Genomic DNA, 16,814 nt, shown 5'->3' on the forward strand with positions numbered 1-16,814 from the left:
CGTGTTTTAAGTATGCCAAGCGGTCTCTCAGCGGGGGATTTGGGCTGCCTTGTCAATGTCATCGAGTCCCGGAGGAGAAAGGATGGCTGTTCGTCGGACGGTAGACAATGCACGCTGTTAGAGAAAGTAGAGCTCGGGCCCGAACCTTTACAGTTTAATTCTGAGGAGCTCTCAGAGAGATGGTCGGCACTGTGTACAGGCGAACTAATCGTCACACACAGAAACGAGTGAGGTGGAAATTTTCATGTGCGTTTTCAATTTTGCTGTTCATAGACTAAATGAAAACATCATTGAAGGTCGAATACGAAAGAACCAAGAATAAACTTCAGCGACTGACGCGTTTTTATTTCTATTGAAAACCCAGAAGAAACATTGACTGAGCATACCGATGCTTTATTAGTTTCATCCTTTCATATTTACCAAGATGACACGAATATATACTTTCTTTTTGGAATACCGACACTTGTATGGCAACTATGCTTTCCTTCATTAATGTACTCATATAGACATTCTCTGGTCGTGAATACTATCAATGGATCTCTACGGTTCCGGTTGACGTTAACGTTCTTCATCCGAGAGACAAGAGACATCAGTCTTGAGACGACGGTTATATCCATGGGTCGGAGGATCGATATGCCCTAGGTGCAATAAAGGAGATACGAAAAAGCCGAGTGGATTATTCTTCTGAAATGCTGAAGAGAAAGCAAACAGAACTGAACAACTTGCGTTCAGAGCTTGATACCAACCTCCAAGTCACAGGGAGCTCTGTCTTCACCGCTCTGCATATTCTCTATGTATTCTCCCATCGTGCGGCATCTCATGATGATGTTCAGGCAATTCGGGAGCGCTGTTCAGTTTCGTCAATAATGCGAGAGGTTGGTTAGCACTCCTTCGGTGTCTCAGGCCGCAGAAGATATCAGGGCATGGCTACAACTCCCGACCTGTCTCCAGCTCAAATTCTATGGCAAGAAGCTGCGAGTCGACAAACGAAAGGAGAGTCTCGAGCCTATACCGGCCTGAACATGACCTCTTCGTTAGAGGGCTTAGTTACCAGGCTACTCGCGTCAACTGAGATTTTTCATAAAAGAGTAATAATCACTCTGGCACGTTGAGAGAATATCTGTTTCGAATACAGTGGTCTACTGTCCAAAAAACGGCATCAATTGGGTCAGAACATACATGATAGACAACCGGGCATTTCTTTTGTCCATCCTGAGTACTTCATAACTGTCGGTAGCTGAGTCGTGCCCACGCGGTACCCGCGGAAATATAGCTCCGCGACGATGGGTACTCTGCTGATTAACAGATTGGCCACCACGCAGCGAAGATATATCATCATAGCCTGACGAACCTGCAATACATTAACGCAACAGAACCGCCAGAGAAAATGCCGGTGGCCGACAAGTCGCCCCAAGAAACTCTATAGGGGATTCGACGGATCTGCCGAGCCATTGATAAATGAGAAAGAGAAGCAGCGGAGAGTAGAGAGAAACTTACAGGAAACAGCGGACTGGGGATTTTACAAGGAGGGTCTGTCCGCACGAAGCGGACGAAGGCTCAAAAAATTGAGGCTCAAGGCCTACCATGGCAAAATGCCATACTCCCCTCAAAAAGAGGATGAGACAAGAGTAACCGACAAAGATTCAGCTTAGAGACAAGCTCGAAATCTAGCGCGGCATGATTTCGCGAAATCATGTCATTCTCAAACGCGGAACGGAGGTGGAACGTTAACATCCAGATACGAATACAGAGACCGGTCATTCAAGAAAACAGAGAACGAATGGCAATTCAAGGACGAATCGGACCAGAATTCAGATATCGAGATCGTTGCAAAGCATCGCAGAAAGACATTTCACTGTAGACAAAATGTCAGTCTAGGCGGAAAATGAATGAATGCACGACGTACCTCCACCAGCGGCCCGTGAGCTGTACACACTGTCCGCAAGGCGGCACGGTACCATACATGGCGCAACAGACTGCGCAGAGATATACATGAGGGCATTTGGGAGAACATCCAAATGAAACAAAAGATACAGGGCGCAACAGGCTGCGCAGGGATATACATACAGGCATTTGGAGAGACAGCCAAATGGAAAGAAACGAAGAAGACAATACATGTCGCAACAGGCTGCGAAGGGATATACATGGAAACGGCTGGCGGTACAACGAACCAAAACGAATCAGACCAGGGTTTGAGTATCAAGATCATTGCCAAAATCACAGACAAAATAATTCACTGCAGATAGAACGTCAGTCTTAGTCAATAAATGAATAAATGCACGACGTACCTCCACCAGCGGCCCGTGAGCTGTACACACTGTCTGCAAGGCGGCACGGAATGTGGCATCCTTTCGAGGGTAGCTGCATAGAGTCGTTCCCGCCCTTTTGTAGTACCACCATAGAGTATATGAAACGACCAGGAGATGTCGACAAGGAGCGTTCATCAAAAGTATCACATAGCCAGGGAGATCCTCGTCATCGACGACGAATCAGGACATCGTACTCTGGGATTGAAGGCGACAAACAAGGCCGATGTCCAATCTTCCAAACATAATTGAAAGATATTCAAGAGAAAGAAGCTGGACACTCACTTTCGTGCCTGTGGCGCAAGAGCATAGGTTGGTGTGGCTTATGATCATACTCGACAACGTAGAGAGTCCAGCAGCTATAGAATGCACCCAGTCTGCAGGCATATCATTCGTCAGGTAATCGCGACATAACATGATGCTGCCCAAGCGTGTGGTCTACTGGGTGTGGCTGACAAGAGAATCTTCCGTATTCGTGAATCTGGTCGACAAAAGGCATTAGAAAGACATCGGTAATCGAGCTCTTCAGTCTCCAGGTGCGACCGCGGCGCTGACACCCCCATCGAAACCATGGATGCTAGAGTTGGAGGTGGCAATGTGGCTCAACCATCGTTCATCTACGAGATCTAGAGGCAGTAAAGAAAAATCGCCCTTGAAGAAAGAGCTACAAGAAGGCGTCGGTGGCTATGACACGGCAGTGGTCATGATGGAGGAGAGAAAAGAAAGTGAAAGTCAGTGGATAACAAGCCACGCGCCTTTTATAGCAACGGTGTTTGTGCCGCCGAAACAAATCCAGATCCAGATCCCGGGATGAATCATGTCCGAGTCATGTGATAAGGCCAGGTTGGTATCGGTAGTTTTGCGGCGCTATCGATCTGAATGGGCCATCAACGTTTTGTCGAGCCAGCAGAGAATGCCACTTTTTCAACAGACGGGCAGGACTACATGAATGTGAGAATGAACATTGGCCACTGGAGGACAAACACAGCAGGCCCAAAGATGCTTTCCAGGTATCTGGCAGCAAAAGGTGTTCTAATATGAGACCACCAAGCTTGAAGGTGTGAGCACGGAGTAGTACCATGATGTCCTGCATAAACCTGCAGCCATATGAATGCATAATATTTAATCCAAATATTGCTATCCAGGATAATCAGACACCCTGGCATAGTACCATACTGATACACACTCAGAACCTAGTCTCAACATCTATGAATCAGTCCAATGTCTAATCACCATTTGAATCCTGTGTATTTTCTGGCTCTGTTCTGAATCAAATTTCGAGACAACTCACTACAGTGAATGCGGACTCGCTCCGCTCATGATAATATAAAACCCTCATCTAAACTCAAATTGGATGTTCAGGGCTATGCTGTGCAAATACTCAGAGCATCAAATGGAATTTCCTTTGAACATAATTAGATTAAAAGCTGCTGACCCTCAGGCCTCAACTCCTAAGGCTCGCCTCAAAAATTGAAGCACTCTGATCCCTTGTCAGCAATGACAGCCAAAAACTTGAGTTGACCCAGGCTCGAACTGAGGACCTTCTGTGTGTTAGACAGATGCGATAACCAACTACGCCACCGACCCAATATCTCGGAGTCTCCCACGCTTCTGTTGGCCTTTAGTTACCTGAATCCAGCCAAGGACATGACATGCTAAATGACACTCAAAAAACAGTATCCCGGTTACTAATTACATTCTCAGCAGCCAGGAAAATAGAACTTGTGCGCAAACGACAACGGAATAGCTGTGGGCGCCTGGTTAGAGCCAATCCCAAGACATACAGGAAAGTACGCACCTTCCCTATCGTGTCTTTTTCATGACTCGCTGACTCGACGCAGGTCACCCTCATGGTCACCTCGTGGTCACCGCTGAAACCAGAAATACGAGTAAGGAAGGAAATCTCTCCGCTTATATGCGTGTCACGTACCCCGCAGTTCATCATTTCCAGCACTTGGTCGCAATCCCAGGTCCCTTGCAAACCCTGATTATATAGCGAGTGGTTCCGTTTTGCTACCTGGCCAAGGATGATGATGGACCGGTCATGGCACTTGCGAGACCGCTGCCTTCGCCCTTTATCCCGCCTCCCAACACTGGTCTTGTATAGCCAGAAACAACAGTGAACTGTGTACGTTCTCGACATAGTTGCGTGCGCGTCGTCACGCTATTCTTGTTCTCCTCATTGTCGGGATCCGCTACTACCGTTGGAATCGATGGACGAGAGTAATACTCCTCTGAGGCAAAAAAATAGGTTAGCTGAAGCGACGCGCGACAATATTCAGTCATACTTGTATGAATCTTCCTTTCTTCGCAAAGTCTCTCATCACCGTCGCTCACTATCTTGGATAGTAGTCCAAAGATGGAGGCGCACAAAGGATTAGACGTCGGAATGGCTGTAGTTATACGTAGTAACGAGATGGTGGTTGGAGATCAACGTTAGGAGACGCGTGAGCAGCAGCTGGCGTCGGAATTTCAAATACGACTTGAATTACCACTACCATCCTCACCGATCAAGCCCTTTCTGTTCTTACTCTCCAAGCAATGTCCAAACCCAGCATCTCGATATCCCCTGCAAGCGAGACGATAGGCCCCCCACTCCTCGAAGTCGAAGATCTCAGGCGTCACTTAGAACTCTTCATGTCCTCCATTCAAACCGCCGAGGACGGAATAGCAAAGGCCAAAACTTATCGGGAGAGGCAATATCTTCTTCGTGAAATGGCGGCAGGACTTAAGGACATCAAGGTAAAAATGGGTGAAACGTTTGGTGAAGACTCTGGTACGTTCCACAGATTGCTTCGTCTATGCCCTAGCATATTGTTTTCTTCTAGATGCATACAAGCTCGTGGTTACGGAAGAGAAACTGGTTGCTTATCGGTGACTATGCTCCTTTGCTGTATCTCCTTGATGCTCCAACTTTTTCGTTGAACTAGGCTGACGAACGTGATGATCTTTCGCTTGCTCATCTATTTTTTCTGGCTCTCTCCGTTCCTCCTATGGTTTCTATCTTGGATCAAAGCTTGAAGCTTGACTTCTGGTACGTCTCAACGGAATATCGCTGATGCATTGGCTCACCATATTACAGCGTTTTCTGGCCGTGCTATTCTCCGTATACCTTTCCTGAAAGAATCTTATATCTACTGTTGTACCCAATATCGCGATGAAATTCGAATGCTCTGGCCCTTGTAAGGGCGGCGAATGTCAGTCAAAGGCGCCAACTTATGAACGCGCGATTACTGAACAGATGGCGAAACCTTCACGGGTTACTCGATTTGTCCAGGTTATAATAAAACCGTCATATTTGACTTGTACTGATGCCGAACTCAAGCGGCCCCAACACCCCCAACACCTGTTGAAAGAAGCCTGATATCCAGCAAAATCCTTCAGCTTATTTCCCTCTCTGTAACACTCCAGGATAAAAATAATATTAATTACGTGCACCTCCTACAGCGGATAATCAATTAGTCAAGGATTGACCAACGATAATCCACCATCAACACTCAAAATAGCTCCGTTCGTATAATCCGAAACCGCCAAGTAGATCGCCGTCATCCCCATCTCCGCATCACTAGTATGCAACTCAATATCAACTAACTCCATCCAAATACCGAAAATACTCACGTTCCATGCCTCCTCGCAGGTATTGGTGCGACCTGCCCAGGTACTGGCTCCGTCTTTAGACCCTCCAAAAACTCAGGACTCAGCTTCTCCGACGCGAACGCGCCAGGCTCCAACGCGTTTACTCGGATCGGCACACCTGTCCTAGCAAAGCTCGCCCCCAGAATGAGAGTGAGTTTGTCCAATGCGGCTTTCGTCACATTGTATGCGATCTAAAATCAAGTCAGCTCAAGACGTAAACGAACAGCAGCGTACATACACAAGTTATGGGCGACGATATGTTCATCTTTGCTGTTACGCTGCTAATGTTGATGACGCTTGACGTGCCTCGGGGACGGGAATGTGCTCCTTTGACGAGGAGGGATTGGAATGCGCGTACTACGAAGAACGGCGCGATCGTGTTGAGCGCAAAGATATCTGTCCAATTCTGTACCGTCTCAGGTTCAAAAGGATCTATGGCTGCGAACTTCTTCGCGATGAAGTCTGCGTCACGAAGGGAACCGCCAATTCCGGCACTAGAAAGAAATTAGTTTGTCGAAGAGCGGAAAGGATACTGTCGACGAACTTGTTGACAAGAATGTCGAGTTTGCCGTCGATTCCTTCGATGTGCTTGCAACTAGCCTTGACACTTTCTTCATCTGTCACGTCCATTTGGAGTCTGTGTTCATGTCAACAACAAAATATCGAGAAGAAAAGACCCTCGCAGACGGGACAATTGATCCTGGGACGCCTGTAACAGATGCCGCGGCTCTTTCTAGCACGTCCGACCTCCGGCCAATGATATATACCTTGGCTCCGTTTGCAGCAAAAGCTTTAGCAATGCTAAATCCTCTACCAAAGAGTCAGCCATGAGTTGTCATCAAGAATCCTGAGACTTGCATCCCTGTTCCTCCGCCTGTGACAAGGCCCACTCGTCCAGAAAGCGACATCACTGTAGCCATGTTAAGATCTGCCATGTCATAGAAATGCTGAATAGCCTCTCGAGACACGGATCCTTTTATTACAACAGCTGCTGTCTAGATGTCATTATCCTCGGTCTTATTCAGCGAGAGGTTATCTCGGCGTACGTGGTAAATCGCTGCAAGAGACCGCTGACGACCATTAACAAAGCAAAAGTACTCGTGCTCGGGCGGGCAGCGGGCGGCGAGCCTATCCATTGACTCTTCGGCCGTGTTAAGAAAGGAGCTTACTCATGCTCTTCCCCGCACGCCGTAGACAGGTAATCGTAAGAAATTCCCGCAAGTACAGCGACAGAATACAGACGCGGACATCATGTGGGCTAAGGAATCCTGTGATATAGATTTACTGCGAGCAAAATTTGTTTAGCTGAGCGATTGAAGTATTATTTCCATCGTAGCTCACCTTCACCATCGTTCCCTCCTGCTTCGCATAATCAAGCCGAAGTGGCTCGCACAGCCAGCATGAATAATTGCGTCCTTCGGCAATACATTTCCATTCGGACCTGGACACTCGTCGCCCCGAGTAAATTCTTCTAATGGCGAAGACGTGGAGAATGAGTTCACGATCCAAATGACCCCGAAGATGTAAAGAGTAAGTCACAGAGCCTGAGGCCCCGTATGTAACGACTTTACTCGGTATCGGGGAACACGGAGGGCCCTGAGAGGGTCGTTTTTCCCTGCCAGGCTCATGCTTGAGGTTTGCGAGCACTCAGATGGGATAATATGTGCATTCAGAAACGGGGATCCGGAGTGATTGTTTCAATCTTTTATTCGCGCCACATGTGCCTTCCCGGAGCGGAACACAGCAATCGCAGCGTACAATTTTCAGAGAACGCGTTCTACGTCCTTCGTCCCGACTGGAATGTTAATGTTTCAACCTTTAAGTGCATCCTCGACATCTTCAGCGTCGCCTTTCCTCCTCGTCATATCCAACGCCATAGAAGGAGCAACATTCAGCTTGCATCTGGGAAGGTGTTGATTCCAGAGTATGTCAAGGACAGAAGACACGCGGGAACTACGACGATGCAGCAAATCCACGACACCGCCCTGGACATCCGCCCACACCTATCGTGTCTGTTCCGAATTTAGCGGTTGCCTTCCCGACGAAGATGAGCCCGATGTTGTGAGCGTGAGAGTGCTAGAGTGCTCCTTCATCACGAATGACAGTGGCTTCTGACGAGGATGGAAGGCGACTCCACGAGCAGGACAGTGATGAAGGGGAAGACAAGGTCTGAAGATGAAAGGAAAAACAGCTCGCATTCAGCTGGTATTGGGGGCTATAAGGACGGGAACAAGTGGGAGTGAGCTGGATGCGTTTTTATCCCGGTATTTGTCTTCGCCGCGCCATGTCTTCGGCATTACTGTCGCTAAAAATCAGAAATATAAGTACGGAGGAAAGTCTGACTGCTTATATGCGTGTCGCATACCTCGTGTTCACCATTTTCAGTGCTTCATCCCAATTTCCAACGCAGCAACAATGCCCTAGGCCCTTTGAAAAGCTACTAGCCCATGATCGTTACTGAGGTAGGTAGGTAGGTAGCATAAAACAGAATCTTGCCATTGGACTGAGGAAGGCAATAGACAACACGGGGTGATAGCGCGAGAAAGACGGGTATCCTCGCCTTCTATCTCATTTTGCTGTCGTCCGTCTTGTAGCTGTAGACGGCCATGAAGGGCTACGTTCGATCTGAGCGCTAGCACGCGTCCGTTGTCGTGCTATTCCTGTTGACCTATCGCATCGAGGTCACCGTTGGGATCTCCTGCCACGTTAGAATTTTTGGGTGCCCCTTTGACGCCAAAAACAAATGGGTTAGCCGCAGCTCGGTAACCATATCCACGCGGCTGCCATACCTTTCTGAACTTTCGTGACGAGTCCTTTGGGTATTCGATATCTGATATAACAATTCGAACAGCATTGATTTGGGGATAGGAAAAGGATCGGAGATCAAAATGGCCGTGGCTGCGGTAAAGAGATGTGGCCGGAGATCAACATTGGGTGAGCATCAATATCAATGCTTTATCACTCTTTACTACCATGATCGAAGTGGCGCCTCCTGATTCTTATGCTTCAAGCATTGACACTGGCACCAGCGACTCACAAGCAAGCCAATATACGTTATCAATGACGCTTGTGCCCAACGAGAAGAAAATCATCGGGGATGAAGGCACCCTCATTGAAATACCTCCGCCTAGCTTGAAATAGGTATCTCTTCGCCATGTAGGCTTACTGTAAAGAACATGAAGATTTCGACCTATCCATATCGTCCTTCAAGGGACCTAGGATATAAATACGAAGCTGGAAGATACTATCAGGTGAGTCTTGCCAGGCCGTGCTTTGCCATAGCTTAAATTTGAATAGGACATGCTGCGACGGTGGAACTTTGGTATCAGGAAGTCTTGTAGGCTGCAACAGCTTGGAGGAGCCGTAAGATACTAGCGTTTTCCCAAGCCGCTCGTGTCGACTTGGGAGGAACCAAAAGATTTGTCACGACGGTCATCAGTGCGAACATGGTGTCCAGCCTTATTCATCCTCATAAAAAATATCCTGCGAGTGGGCGTCGAAGTTCTGGGGACATTCAAAACTCAAAAGAAATATTCGCAACGCGAGGAGAAGGTGAATTGCACCTATATGTTTGTCTAATGATTTGATGCTCATCCGTTTCCCCAGGTATACACACACTCTTCTGTGAAGAACCTTTGTCACGTCTTCCCGCGAAGCTCGGAGGAATCATCGGGTCCTAACCGCATGGCGTACGGCGGTGGTATGTTTGTTGTCATATATCCAAAAGGCACTATGCGCAGGAAAGTTCTCAGATTCGTTCCTAGTTACTCATTTATTATCGAGCAGATCCCACCTGAATCAGACTAGCCCATAGAAAAGTCAGTATTAGTTGGAGCCATATATATTGCGGACAGGAACAGGTTTTGAAGCTCCACGTCTAGTGCAGCTTTGAGAACATGGAGAACGGACGCTCTGATCGGTTAAGCCAAGTAATCATTCTACCGGACCGGTTACTGACCACATGTTCAATACAGATCTCTCTTGAACTGTCTTAAAGTGGTTGACTCTAGTGCGACTGCATCAAAATCGTAGCCAGATACAGAATTTCACCAGGGCAGATATGGGACGAGCTTCCGTATACAGTGGAGTTCTACTAATGTCGGTGTCCTGAGAGGGACGGTTGTTATTCGGCTTGTCTTACGGGATGCTATCATGGACGATATAACTCGATTTAGCTCGAGGAGATCTCCTTGTTTGGCAAACGTTTGTTCAATCGCCGGACTCTGGGAGCATCTTAAAATCCGAAAGATATCGTTAACTCTCCGAGCCAGAGTTCTTTCTTCTCATGCCCGTATTATTCCTTATCATCGCATCGCTCTTCATAGCGTCTCTGCTTCATTGGTGGTTCAAACGACCGTCAGTCAAGCACGTCAAGGGACCACCATCGGCCTCTTTCTGGCTAGGTAAGCGATCGTCATCAGGATAAACATGGGCTCATGCGTGATAACACGAGGCCACGAGGGCGTCCTCCGCGGTCAAGATAATGCTGGTGACCTTGAAATGAAATGGTGCAGGAAATATGGTACCGTTTATCGTATTGCGGGTTGTTTGGGGGTGAGCAAGCTCTCTGCCTTTGTTATGTTCACAATTAAGCCAATAATTGGCTAGCAATCCGTCTTGGTAGTGTGTGACCCAAAGGCTCTCGAACACGTTTTCCACCCATCACGACCTTACCCAAAGTCGAAGGACATGCATTTCGTCTTGGATCTCATCCTTGGCAAGGGACTTGCCACCGTTGACAGTGAGTGTTTATTTCGACTAGGCTTGTGCACAAAGTCACACCTAGTGCACTCAGATGACAATCATCATCGCCAACGCAAGATATTGAATCCGGCGTTCTCTTCTGCGCAGCTCCGAAAATATCAGGTCATCTTTCAGCAATGCAGCGACAAGGTAGGTTAATCTGTTCATGGACACGCAGCAATGTTCGGATGCTTGTAGAAACTATAGCTTGTGAATGATATCCAAAGATCTCTGACTGGTTCAGATGATATTATCAATGCTGTTGATTGGACAGGCAAGGCTTCTCTGGATATAATTGGGTTAGGCAAGTGCCATCCATGGTTTTCTCCAACTAGTTAACCTAACATCCGAAAGCCTCTTTCCGATACGATTTCCGTGCGCTCGATGGTCAGGAAGCCGAGTTGGGGCGTGCGATGAAGCATCTTTTGTAAGAAAAGTCCTTCCATGACTATCATACCTAACATCCCGGTCCAGCACTGCCTCGCAAGTCAATACGACGGCATCAGAGCTCATCTTTATAGCCCTGATACGAATGGTTCCGGATTGGGTGTTACGGTTTCTACGCTTGATCTCTACTCGAGAGATTCGTCTACTTGCTAGCTCAGGAAACGTGGCTAAGAAAGTTGCCCGAGAAGTCATGGTTCGGAATAACGAGGTGCAGGTGTCAGACGACGACAGAGATATCGTCAATGTTCTAGGTCAGAACATTGGTCCCAATGACACATGCATCTATTAACATGATTACGACTCTAGCGAGAGCACGTTCAGAGGGCAAAATGCAGGATGACGAAGTCGAGGCGCAGCTGATGTTTGTAATATCTCTTTCTTTGTTCTTTATCACCTGATTTTGCTGTCGTTCCAGGACCTTTGTGGTTGCAGGGCACGAGACATCGAGCACCAGTATAGCTTGGATATTATATGAACTGGCGGTACATCCAGAGTATCAGTCTATAATTCGTGCAGAGCTCAAACAATCAAACGACTACGATTCTATGCCGTTTTTGAACGCGGCTATCAAAGTGAGTAGTAGGCTTAGCTATTTCGAATGCCCCCATTCACCTCTACTGATAGGAGACTTTCCGTATGCATCCAATCGCTCCTTCCTTGACACGTACCGCTCCTCACGATGATGTCCTACCTCTTTCCGGAGGGAAGACACTTGCCATACCCAAGGGACAGACACTCTTTTGTTCAGTTTATCTATATAATCGGTATGCTCTTCCTACATCAATAGTACAAATTTGACGCGAGCCATTTCTAGTCTTCCATGTCTCTGGGGAGACGACGCAGAAGAGTGGAACCCGGCTCGATTTCTCAACAAAACTCTTCCTGGGTCACTGGGTGTGTATGCTAATCTGTGAGTGAGACCTTGGCTATCTGTGCGCAGTCTCGACGCTTACTTACTTGGCGGAATGGCCAGGATGACATTTAGTGAGTTAACACCCCAGCAAACCTTCTCTACCACTAAAACGACCCTCAGGCTCTGGATCTCGTTCATGTATCAGGTAATTTGCTGCTGTGATTCACTTTATTTTCTTGCTGATCTTCTTCTCTCGTAGATGGCGGTTCGCGTATGTACCTCCTCTTTTCAGCTTTGCTTCAGTCTAACTGATCAGCGGAATGCAGAGTCATGGAAATGCAAACAGTCCTAGCCAATCTGCTTCTGCACTTCGAATTCAGTTTACCCGAGGGAGGTGTAGAGATCCAGCATTTCCCCGGATTACCAGGCGTTGTACCCGTTGTGAAGGGCAAAGCACATTTAGGCTCTCAAATACCCTTAAGGGTGAGAGTTTTACATTAGTGAACGCGCACTTCAGAGGCTTCCATTACGTGTATTCTATAGTCCTTTCGCCAATCCATTACCTTTAGTTACTGTCTGAGCCAATTCTGCAAAGTGTCAGTAAATGCGTCGTTCTTCTCTCCGATCCGCTTGTACTTCTGATGCTCGGCCCTCAGCTTTGACCTCATTGCCTCCAGTTCCTGCTCCGGGGAGGCTTTATACCCAGAAAGTCCCTTAACCTTTTCCGTCTGCCTGCTACACTCCTCTCTAAGGCGTTTGCCTTCCCCTACATATTCCCAGCCAATTCTTCTGCGTGCTTGACTCTATTGTTTTCTTCCAAGAGACCAGCAACCTGTCGTTCCCCTGCCTCCAGCTGAAGCTCGAGGCGCTTGACGAGGTTCGAGTCCCACTTGTCCTCTTCCGAATCCACTTTGCGCCTCTTCTGATTGTCTCCTTTCCGTTTTACCTTCGAGTCAGTAATAGGGTCTGAGTCCTCGTCTTCTTCGACGGAGTCAGCGCGGGTCCGCTTCTTGTTCGCCCCTTGGCTATTGCCCAGAAAGCAGGTTTTCCCTTGGAGATGACATTCCCGGCACTCATTTGCGGTGGCGTTGCGAGTGTAATGACAAGGGTGTTTAGACGCGCGACATGCATTGCACTGGAAGTTAGCATGAGCTTCTTCGCTCAGATTTTGGAGAAATCGTGAATTACCGGCGATGAGACTTCAACGGGGGCCAAATCCCACTTCTTGATACCGGACAAGTGCCAGTACCAGCGCGGTATGTCGAGCAGCACCATTGTCTCCCAATGATCGTCCCCGAGGTGTCGCCTGGCATAGGCTTGTTGCTGGGATCTCATTTCGAGGACGATATCGCGCATGGCTCGGAGCCGTTCATTGCGATTTCGGCGTCGCAATGGACTCGAGAACTCCTTGACGTACTAAAGCGCGATCAGTCATCTCCAATATGTAGGAATACACACAAGTTATGGCGCACCTCTGCCCAGATTTCGCGCTCTGCAGGTAAATAAGTCTCGCGTTTCGCGTCACCTTGCCCATTTGCTCCTGCTATCCATGCGGTTTGAGGTTGAGTCCAGCCATCGTCATTATATAAAGTATAGACATGAATCAGAATCCACGAATGTAGATCGGATTTACCTGCTAGTGTCTTCCATATTCACCCTGCGTCAAGAGCACTGGCACCGACACCAACTACCCACAGGAAAACCAATACGCGCTATCACTGCCTCTTGCGCCCGATGTACGACACTATACAAAAAAGCCGGAGGACGCTCAATGCTCACTGGTATTCTTCAACCAGTTGCTCGCCCTTTCTGATACTGTACTTGTATACTACGTTTCCTTCTTTCCTCATCAGTTGTTCTCTTTCCTTTCCGAGGTTGGGAAGGCCCGTCCCTCGTTCACTCTTTTATTATCTCTTTTACTTACCTTAGCCTTAGCTCATTATCACGTCGTCCGGCATAGGTACAAGTCTAATAGGTAAATTCAAATTATTCCATTGGATGTCGAGAATACGACGCCTGGCTGTACCAAGGATTTGTAATGGGGTTCGACTCTCTACTATTGTCCGCATTTATCGACATTAGGATAGTTACTTCGATGTCTGTGTCGACTACTCCAAACTCTTAATTCTCAAAGGGACCCGAGAACCCAAATGCGCTTCGCCCTTCACAACAGGCACAATCGCTTGCGCATTGGGGAACTGCTGTATTACCACGCCCTCGGGCAAACTGAATTCAAAGTTTTGGATGAGGTTCGCTAGAACCGTTTGCATCTCCATGACCCTGAAGTTTACGTTTAGAAATGGGTATAATTTTCGAAACTGGTTATGGTGGAGGAAAAAACGTACGCAAATCGCCACCTATGTACAAGTGAAAATGTTAGGCCAGTTGAAGACTATTGAGAAGGATAGCTTTCAAGTCGATAATTACCCGATGCACGAATGAGAGCCAGTACCTAAGCGTAGCGTGAACGGATTGATTTAATCAGATTGAAGAATGACTTACTGAACGTCATCCTAAGATCCCATCAAGTAAGTTAGGAAACTTATGAATCACAGACACCAGCTCGTACTTACAAATTGGCATACACTCCCAACGACATAGGGATACTCTTTTCGAGGAAGCGGGCCGGGTTCCATTCTTCTGCGTCGGCGTTCCAGATGGATGGGAGGCTCAGAATAGTTGGTGATAAATTCACAGTCCCGAGCTGGAAGTGAATTAGGACCTACCGGTTGTACAAGTACACGGAACAGAGGAGAGTCTGCCCTTTGGGAATTGCCAGTGTTTTAGACCCCGAAAGAGGCAGAATGTCGTCATGAGGAGCAGCACGTATAGGTGTATGTAAGAAGGGATGGAGACGAAGGGTTTCCTACAAAAAGAGGATCATAAATCCATGAACGTCAGGAAAGAGGGCTGACACACTCACTTTGATTGCAGCGTTCAAAAATGGCAGAGAGTCATAGTCGCCATGATTGGAATGCTTTACTTCTTCACGTATTATGGATTGATGGTCGGGATGTGCGGCAAGTTCATACAACAGCCAGGACAGAGTCGTAGCTGTTGTCTCATGTCCCGCAATTAAGAACGTTCTAAGGGAATGACGGTTATAATCAGATGGATGCTAATTAGAAGGAGAGGCGACAAACATGAACTGGGACTCAATTTCGTCATCCCGCATTTGTCCTGTAAGACGTGCCCTTGCTAACTCAAGAGCATCAACAGCAGATTCGGATGCACTAGGTACTTTGTGGACTTACATAGAATATCAACAAGGTCCTTGTCCGACTCGTGCTGCACCCCGAACTCAGCCTGGGTGGCCAAGATCTCTCGAGCTACTTTTCTCGCTGCTTCTGCTACGCTGGCCAGCTGGTGAGTTCCCCGGGTCGAAACCAACTTCAAATTTTTCAAGGCTGAATTTGGAAGTATTCGTATCAGGGCTACGGCCATGAGCTCTAGTGCTGATGGATCGGACTGCCACGAGGCCGTTCTGTACTCGGATGTCAGATATCGAGTCGAGAAGCTCTAAAAATGCATACAATAGGTGCTTCAAGGCTTTCTGTAACTCAGTATCCCGACCATCCAGTGAACCGAAATCGTATCGAAAAGCGCCTATTAGCAGATGTCAGGTCAGCGGCTTAGAAAAAACATTGATACCACTTACTTAGACCAATTATATCGAGAGAGACCTTGCTCATCCAATGGACAACATCGATTGGTTCACCAGTAAAAGTAGCTCTTCTGATAGCGTTTACAACCTAGTAGTAGATGATCATGATCTCTGAGTCCCCGCGGACGCTGACCGATTCGAAGATAGACTTACCTTATCGCTACACTGCTGAAATATAACCAGAAAATTCCGCAGATTAGCAGGAGAGAATGCCGGATTCAGGATCTTGCGTTGACGGCGATGGACATCCTCTAAACGAAACAAGTTCTAGCTGTGAGTGTAAGATAGACGAAAACTCGCTTTCGGTTACAACAAGCCCTCCGTTCCCTCCAAGGATGAGACTCATCCTAAATTTTTCAGGCCTGGTTTTAGGATAAGGACGTGAGGAGTGGAAAATATGCTCGAGAGCCTTGGGGTCGGATACTACCAGGAGGTCTTCCTAGGTGCCGCTATTGGATTTCAATTGGTATAAAGAGGGTTGAGAGTTCACTTACACCAAAACAGCCTTTGATACGGTAGATGGCGCCATATTCCCTGCACCATTTCGTTTCGACATTGCCAAATTCATCTTGACTGCGAAGGACACGCTGATGGCCTGGTGGAACGGTGCATAATCCCATCTAGATAATATTGATATCCTACCTAGCCAGAAAGACGGAGATGGTGGTCCCTTGACATGGTTAACAGAAACTCGTTCTAACCACCAGCGAAGCGAAGCGGCTGCGAAGATAGAAGCTAATGCAATGAAGAGGGGGAACATTGGTGAGCAAGACTCGGATCCCATGTTCACAGTCAATGTGCTGGAGTGATGGTCTAATTTATAGAACGAGGTTCGGCCAGCTGGCAACATCTCTCCCGCATTGAACTCTATTATTGTTCTCGCCTTACTTGGTGTCAATGCATTCACTCAGCCCTGGAGTCAACCCTTAATGTCAGGGTGCCGCGTCCCGTCCATATGAGATGGTAGACCGCCGAAAATTCAATCCGAGGAACCTATGCTTGAATAGCTTCAGAACAATGCCTTAAATACCATGACAGAAGCAGCGGGTAGATATACGTATCAATATATTCCATTGCATTGAGAAATGCTGTAGCTTGTTAGACAACATCAAGCAGCTGACGACAGGCTCTGGATGGAGATCAGCGGAATGCAGCATACAGTTTG

General features: G+C 47.5%; 9 protein-coding genes and 1 non-coding gene across 10 annotated transcripts; 4 read left to right on the forward strand and 6 right to left on the reverse strand.

Moving 5' to 3' along the window:
• Positions 1–1,361: 1,361 nt before the first annotated feature.
• BT62DRAFT_1012921 (uncharacterized protein) lies at positions 1,362–1,761 on the reverse strand (the record flags this gene model as incomplete). Its single annotated transcript, XM_043177991.1, has 3 exons — positions 1,362–1,440; positions 1,498–1,579; positions 1,638–1,761. The coding sequence occupies 3 exons, from the start codon at positions 1,759–1,761 to the stop codon at positions 1,362–1,364; spliced, it is 285 nt and encodes a 94-aa protein (XP_043033762.1).
• A 27-nt stretch (positions 1,762–1,788) lies between these two features.
• On the reverse strand, positions 1,789–2,400 carry BT62DRAFT_1012922 (uncharacterized protein; the record flags this gene model as incomplete). The annotated part of the gene is made up of 5 exons (XM_043177992.1): positions 1,789–1,855; positions 1,907–1,976; positions 2,035–2,154; positions 2,222–2,236; positions 2,289–2,400. 5 exons carry the CDS (start codon positions 2,398–2,400, stop codon positions 1,789–1,791), a joined length of 384 nt encoding a protein of 127 aa, XP_043033763.1.
• Positions 2,401–2,724: 324 nt separating this feature from the next.
• Positions 2,725–4,746, forward strand: BT62DRAFT_1012923 (uncharacterized protein; the record flags this gene model as incomplete). Its single annotated transcript, XM_043177993.1, has 8 exons — positions 2,725–2,781; positions 2,836–3,037; positions 4,011–4,096; positions 4,148–4,276; positions 4,333–4,407; positions 4,452–4,529; positions 4,589–4,596; positions 4,656–4,746. 8 exons carry the CDS (start codon positions 2,725–2,727, stop codon positions 4,744–4,746), a joined length of 726 nt encoding a protein of 241 aa, XP_043033764.1.
• Positions 3,820–3,893, reverse strand: BT62DRAFT_t181. Its single transcript has one exon. It is a non-coding gene; the product is annotated as a tRNA-Val (tRNA).
• A 302-nt stretch (positions 4,747–5,048) lies between the features above and the next one.
• On the forward strand, positions 5,049–5,518 carry BT62DRAFT_938222 (uncharacterized protein). Its single transcript, XM_043187488.1, has 4 exons — positions 5,049–5,082; positions 5,135–5,180; positions 5,237–5,340; positions 5,389–5,518. Exons 1-3 carry the CDS (start codon positions 5,055–5,057, stop codon positions 5,325–5,327), a joined length of 165 nt encoding a protein of 54 aa, XP_043033765.1. The 5' UTR covers positions 5,049–5,054; the 3' UTR covers positions 5,328–5,340; positions 5,389–5,518.
• A 117-nt stretch (positions 5,519–5,635) lies between these two features.
• On the reverse strand, positions 5,636–7,296 carry BT62DRAFT_633870 (NAD(P)-binding protein). Its single transcript, XM_043181700.1, has 8 exons — positions 7,284–7,296; positions 6,989–7,226; positions 6,801–6,933; positions 6,630–6,752; positions 6,487–6,579; positions 6,181–6,436; positions 5,925–6,133; positions 5,636–5,871 (listed from the first exon to the last, which is right to left on the reverse strand). The coding sequence occupies exons 3-8, from the start codon at positions 6,875–6,877 to the stop codon at positions 5,769–5,771; spliced, it is 861 nt and encodes a 286-aa protein (XP_043033766.1). The 5' UTR covers positions 6,878–6,933; positions 6,989–7,226; positions 7,284–7,296; the 3' UTR covers positions 5,636–5,768.
• Positions 7,297–8,857: 1,561 nt separating this feature from the next.
• Positions 8,858–9,399, forward strand: BT62DRAFT_938224 (uncharacterized protein). The gene is made up of 2 exons (XM_043187489.1): positions 8,858–9,279; positions 9,325–9,399. The coding sequence occupies exon 1, from the start codon at positions 8,916–8,918 to the stop codon at positions 9,081–9,083; it is 168 nt and encodes a 55-aa protein (XP_043033767.1). The 5' UTR covers positions 8,858–8,915; the 3' UTR covers positions 9,084–9,279; positions 9,325–9,399.
• Positions 9,400–10,370: 971 nt separating this feature from the next.
• On the forward strand, positions 10,371–12,486 carry BT62DRAFT_911043 (cytochrome P450; the record flags this gene model as incomplete). The annotated part of the gene is made up of 14 exons (XM_043183822.1): positions 10,371–10,496; positions 10,551–10,683; positions 10,738–10,835; positions 10,893–11,019; positions 11,040–11,112; positions 11,160–11,395; positions 11,439–11,493; positions 11,548–11,704; positions 11,757–11,896; positions 11,947–12,042; positions 12,106–12,116; positions 12,166–12,190; positions 12,245–12,256; positions 12,312–12,486. The coding sequence occupies 14 exons, from the start codon at positions 10,371–10,373 to the stop codon at positions 12,484–12,486; spliced, it is 1,464 nt and encodes a 487-aa protein (XP_043033768.1).
• A 227-nt stretch (positions 12,487–12,713) lies between these two features.
• BT62DRAFT_1051009 (uncharacterized protein) lies at positions 12,714–13,341 on the reverse strand (the record flags this gene model as incomplete). The annotated part of the gene is made up of 2 exons (XM_043178525.1): positions 12,714–13,120; positions 13,174–13,341. 2 exons carry the CDS (start codon positions 13,339–13,341, stop codon positions 12,752–12,754), a joined length of 537 nt encoding a protein of 178 aa, XP_043033769.1. The 3' UTR covers positions 12,714–12,751.
• A 752-nt stretch (positions 13,342–14,093) lies between these two features.
• On the reverse strand, positions 14,094–16,409 carry BT62DRAFT_924167 (cytochrome P450; the record flags this gene model as incomplete). The annotated part of the gene is made up of 13 exons (XM_043184581.1): positions 14,094–14,265; positions 14,331–14,342; positions 14,413–14,437; positions 14,488–14,498; positions 14,559–14,654; positions 14,712–14,851; positions 14,909–15,071; positions 15,227–15,469; positions 15,519–15,591; positions 15,644–15,737; positions 15,803–15,898; positions 16,144–16,244; positions 16,292–16,409. 13 exons carry the CDS (start codon positions 16,407–16,409, stop codon positions 14,094–14,096), a joined length of 1,344 nt encoding a protein of 447 aa, XP_043033770.1.
• Between the last annotated feature and the right edge of the window lie 405 nt (positions 16,410–16,814).

This window comes from Guyanagaster necrorhizus (genome assembly GCF_019112545.1).
Source record: "Guyanagaster necrorhizus MCA 3950 unplaced genomic scaffold BT62scaffold_52, whole genome shotgun sequence".
NCBI classification, from domain to species: domain Eukaryota; kingdom Fungi; phylum Basidiomycota; class Agaricomycetes; order Agaricales; family Physalacriaceae; genus Guyanagaster; species Guyanagaster necrorhizus.

Bases quoted from the DNA above. Each gene is read 5' to 3' on its own strand.
- BT62DRAFT_633870 (XM_043181700.1), bottom strand. From the start codon at position 6,877: ATGGCAGATCTTAACATGGCTACAGTGATGTCGCTTTCTGGACGAGTG. The intron at 6,580-6,629 runs GTCTGCGAGGGT...ACATGAACACAG, and splicing joins GTCCCAGGATCAATTGTCCC to ACTCCAAATGGACGTGACAG. The intron at 6,134-6,180 runs GTATGTACGCTG...ACTTGATTTTAG, and splicing joins TATCGTCGCCCATAACTTGT to ATCGCATACAATGTGACGAA.
- BT62DRAFT_938222 (XM_043187488.1), top strand. From the start codon at position 5,055: ATGGGTGAAACGTTTGGTGAAGACTCTG. The intron at 5,083-5,134 runs GTACGTTCCACA...GTTTTCTTCTAG, and splicing joins AACGTTTGGTGAAGACTCTG to ATGCATACAAGCTCGTGGTT. The intron at 5,181-5,236 runs GTGACTATGCTC...TCGTTGAACTAG, and splicing joins GAGAAACTGGTTGCTTATCG to GCTGACGAACGTGATGATCT.
- BT62DRAFT_938224 (XM_043187489.1), top strand. From the start codon at position 8,916: ATGATCGAAGTGGCGCCTCCTGATTCTTATGCTTCAAGCATTGACACT.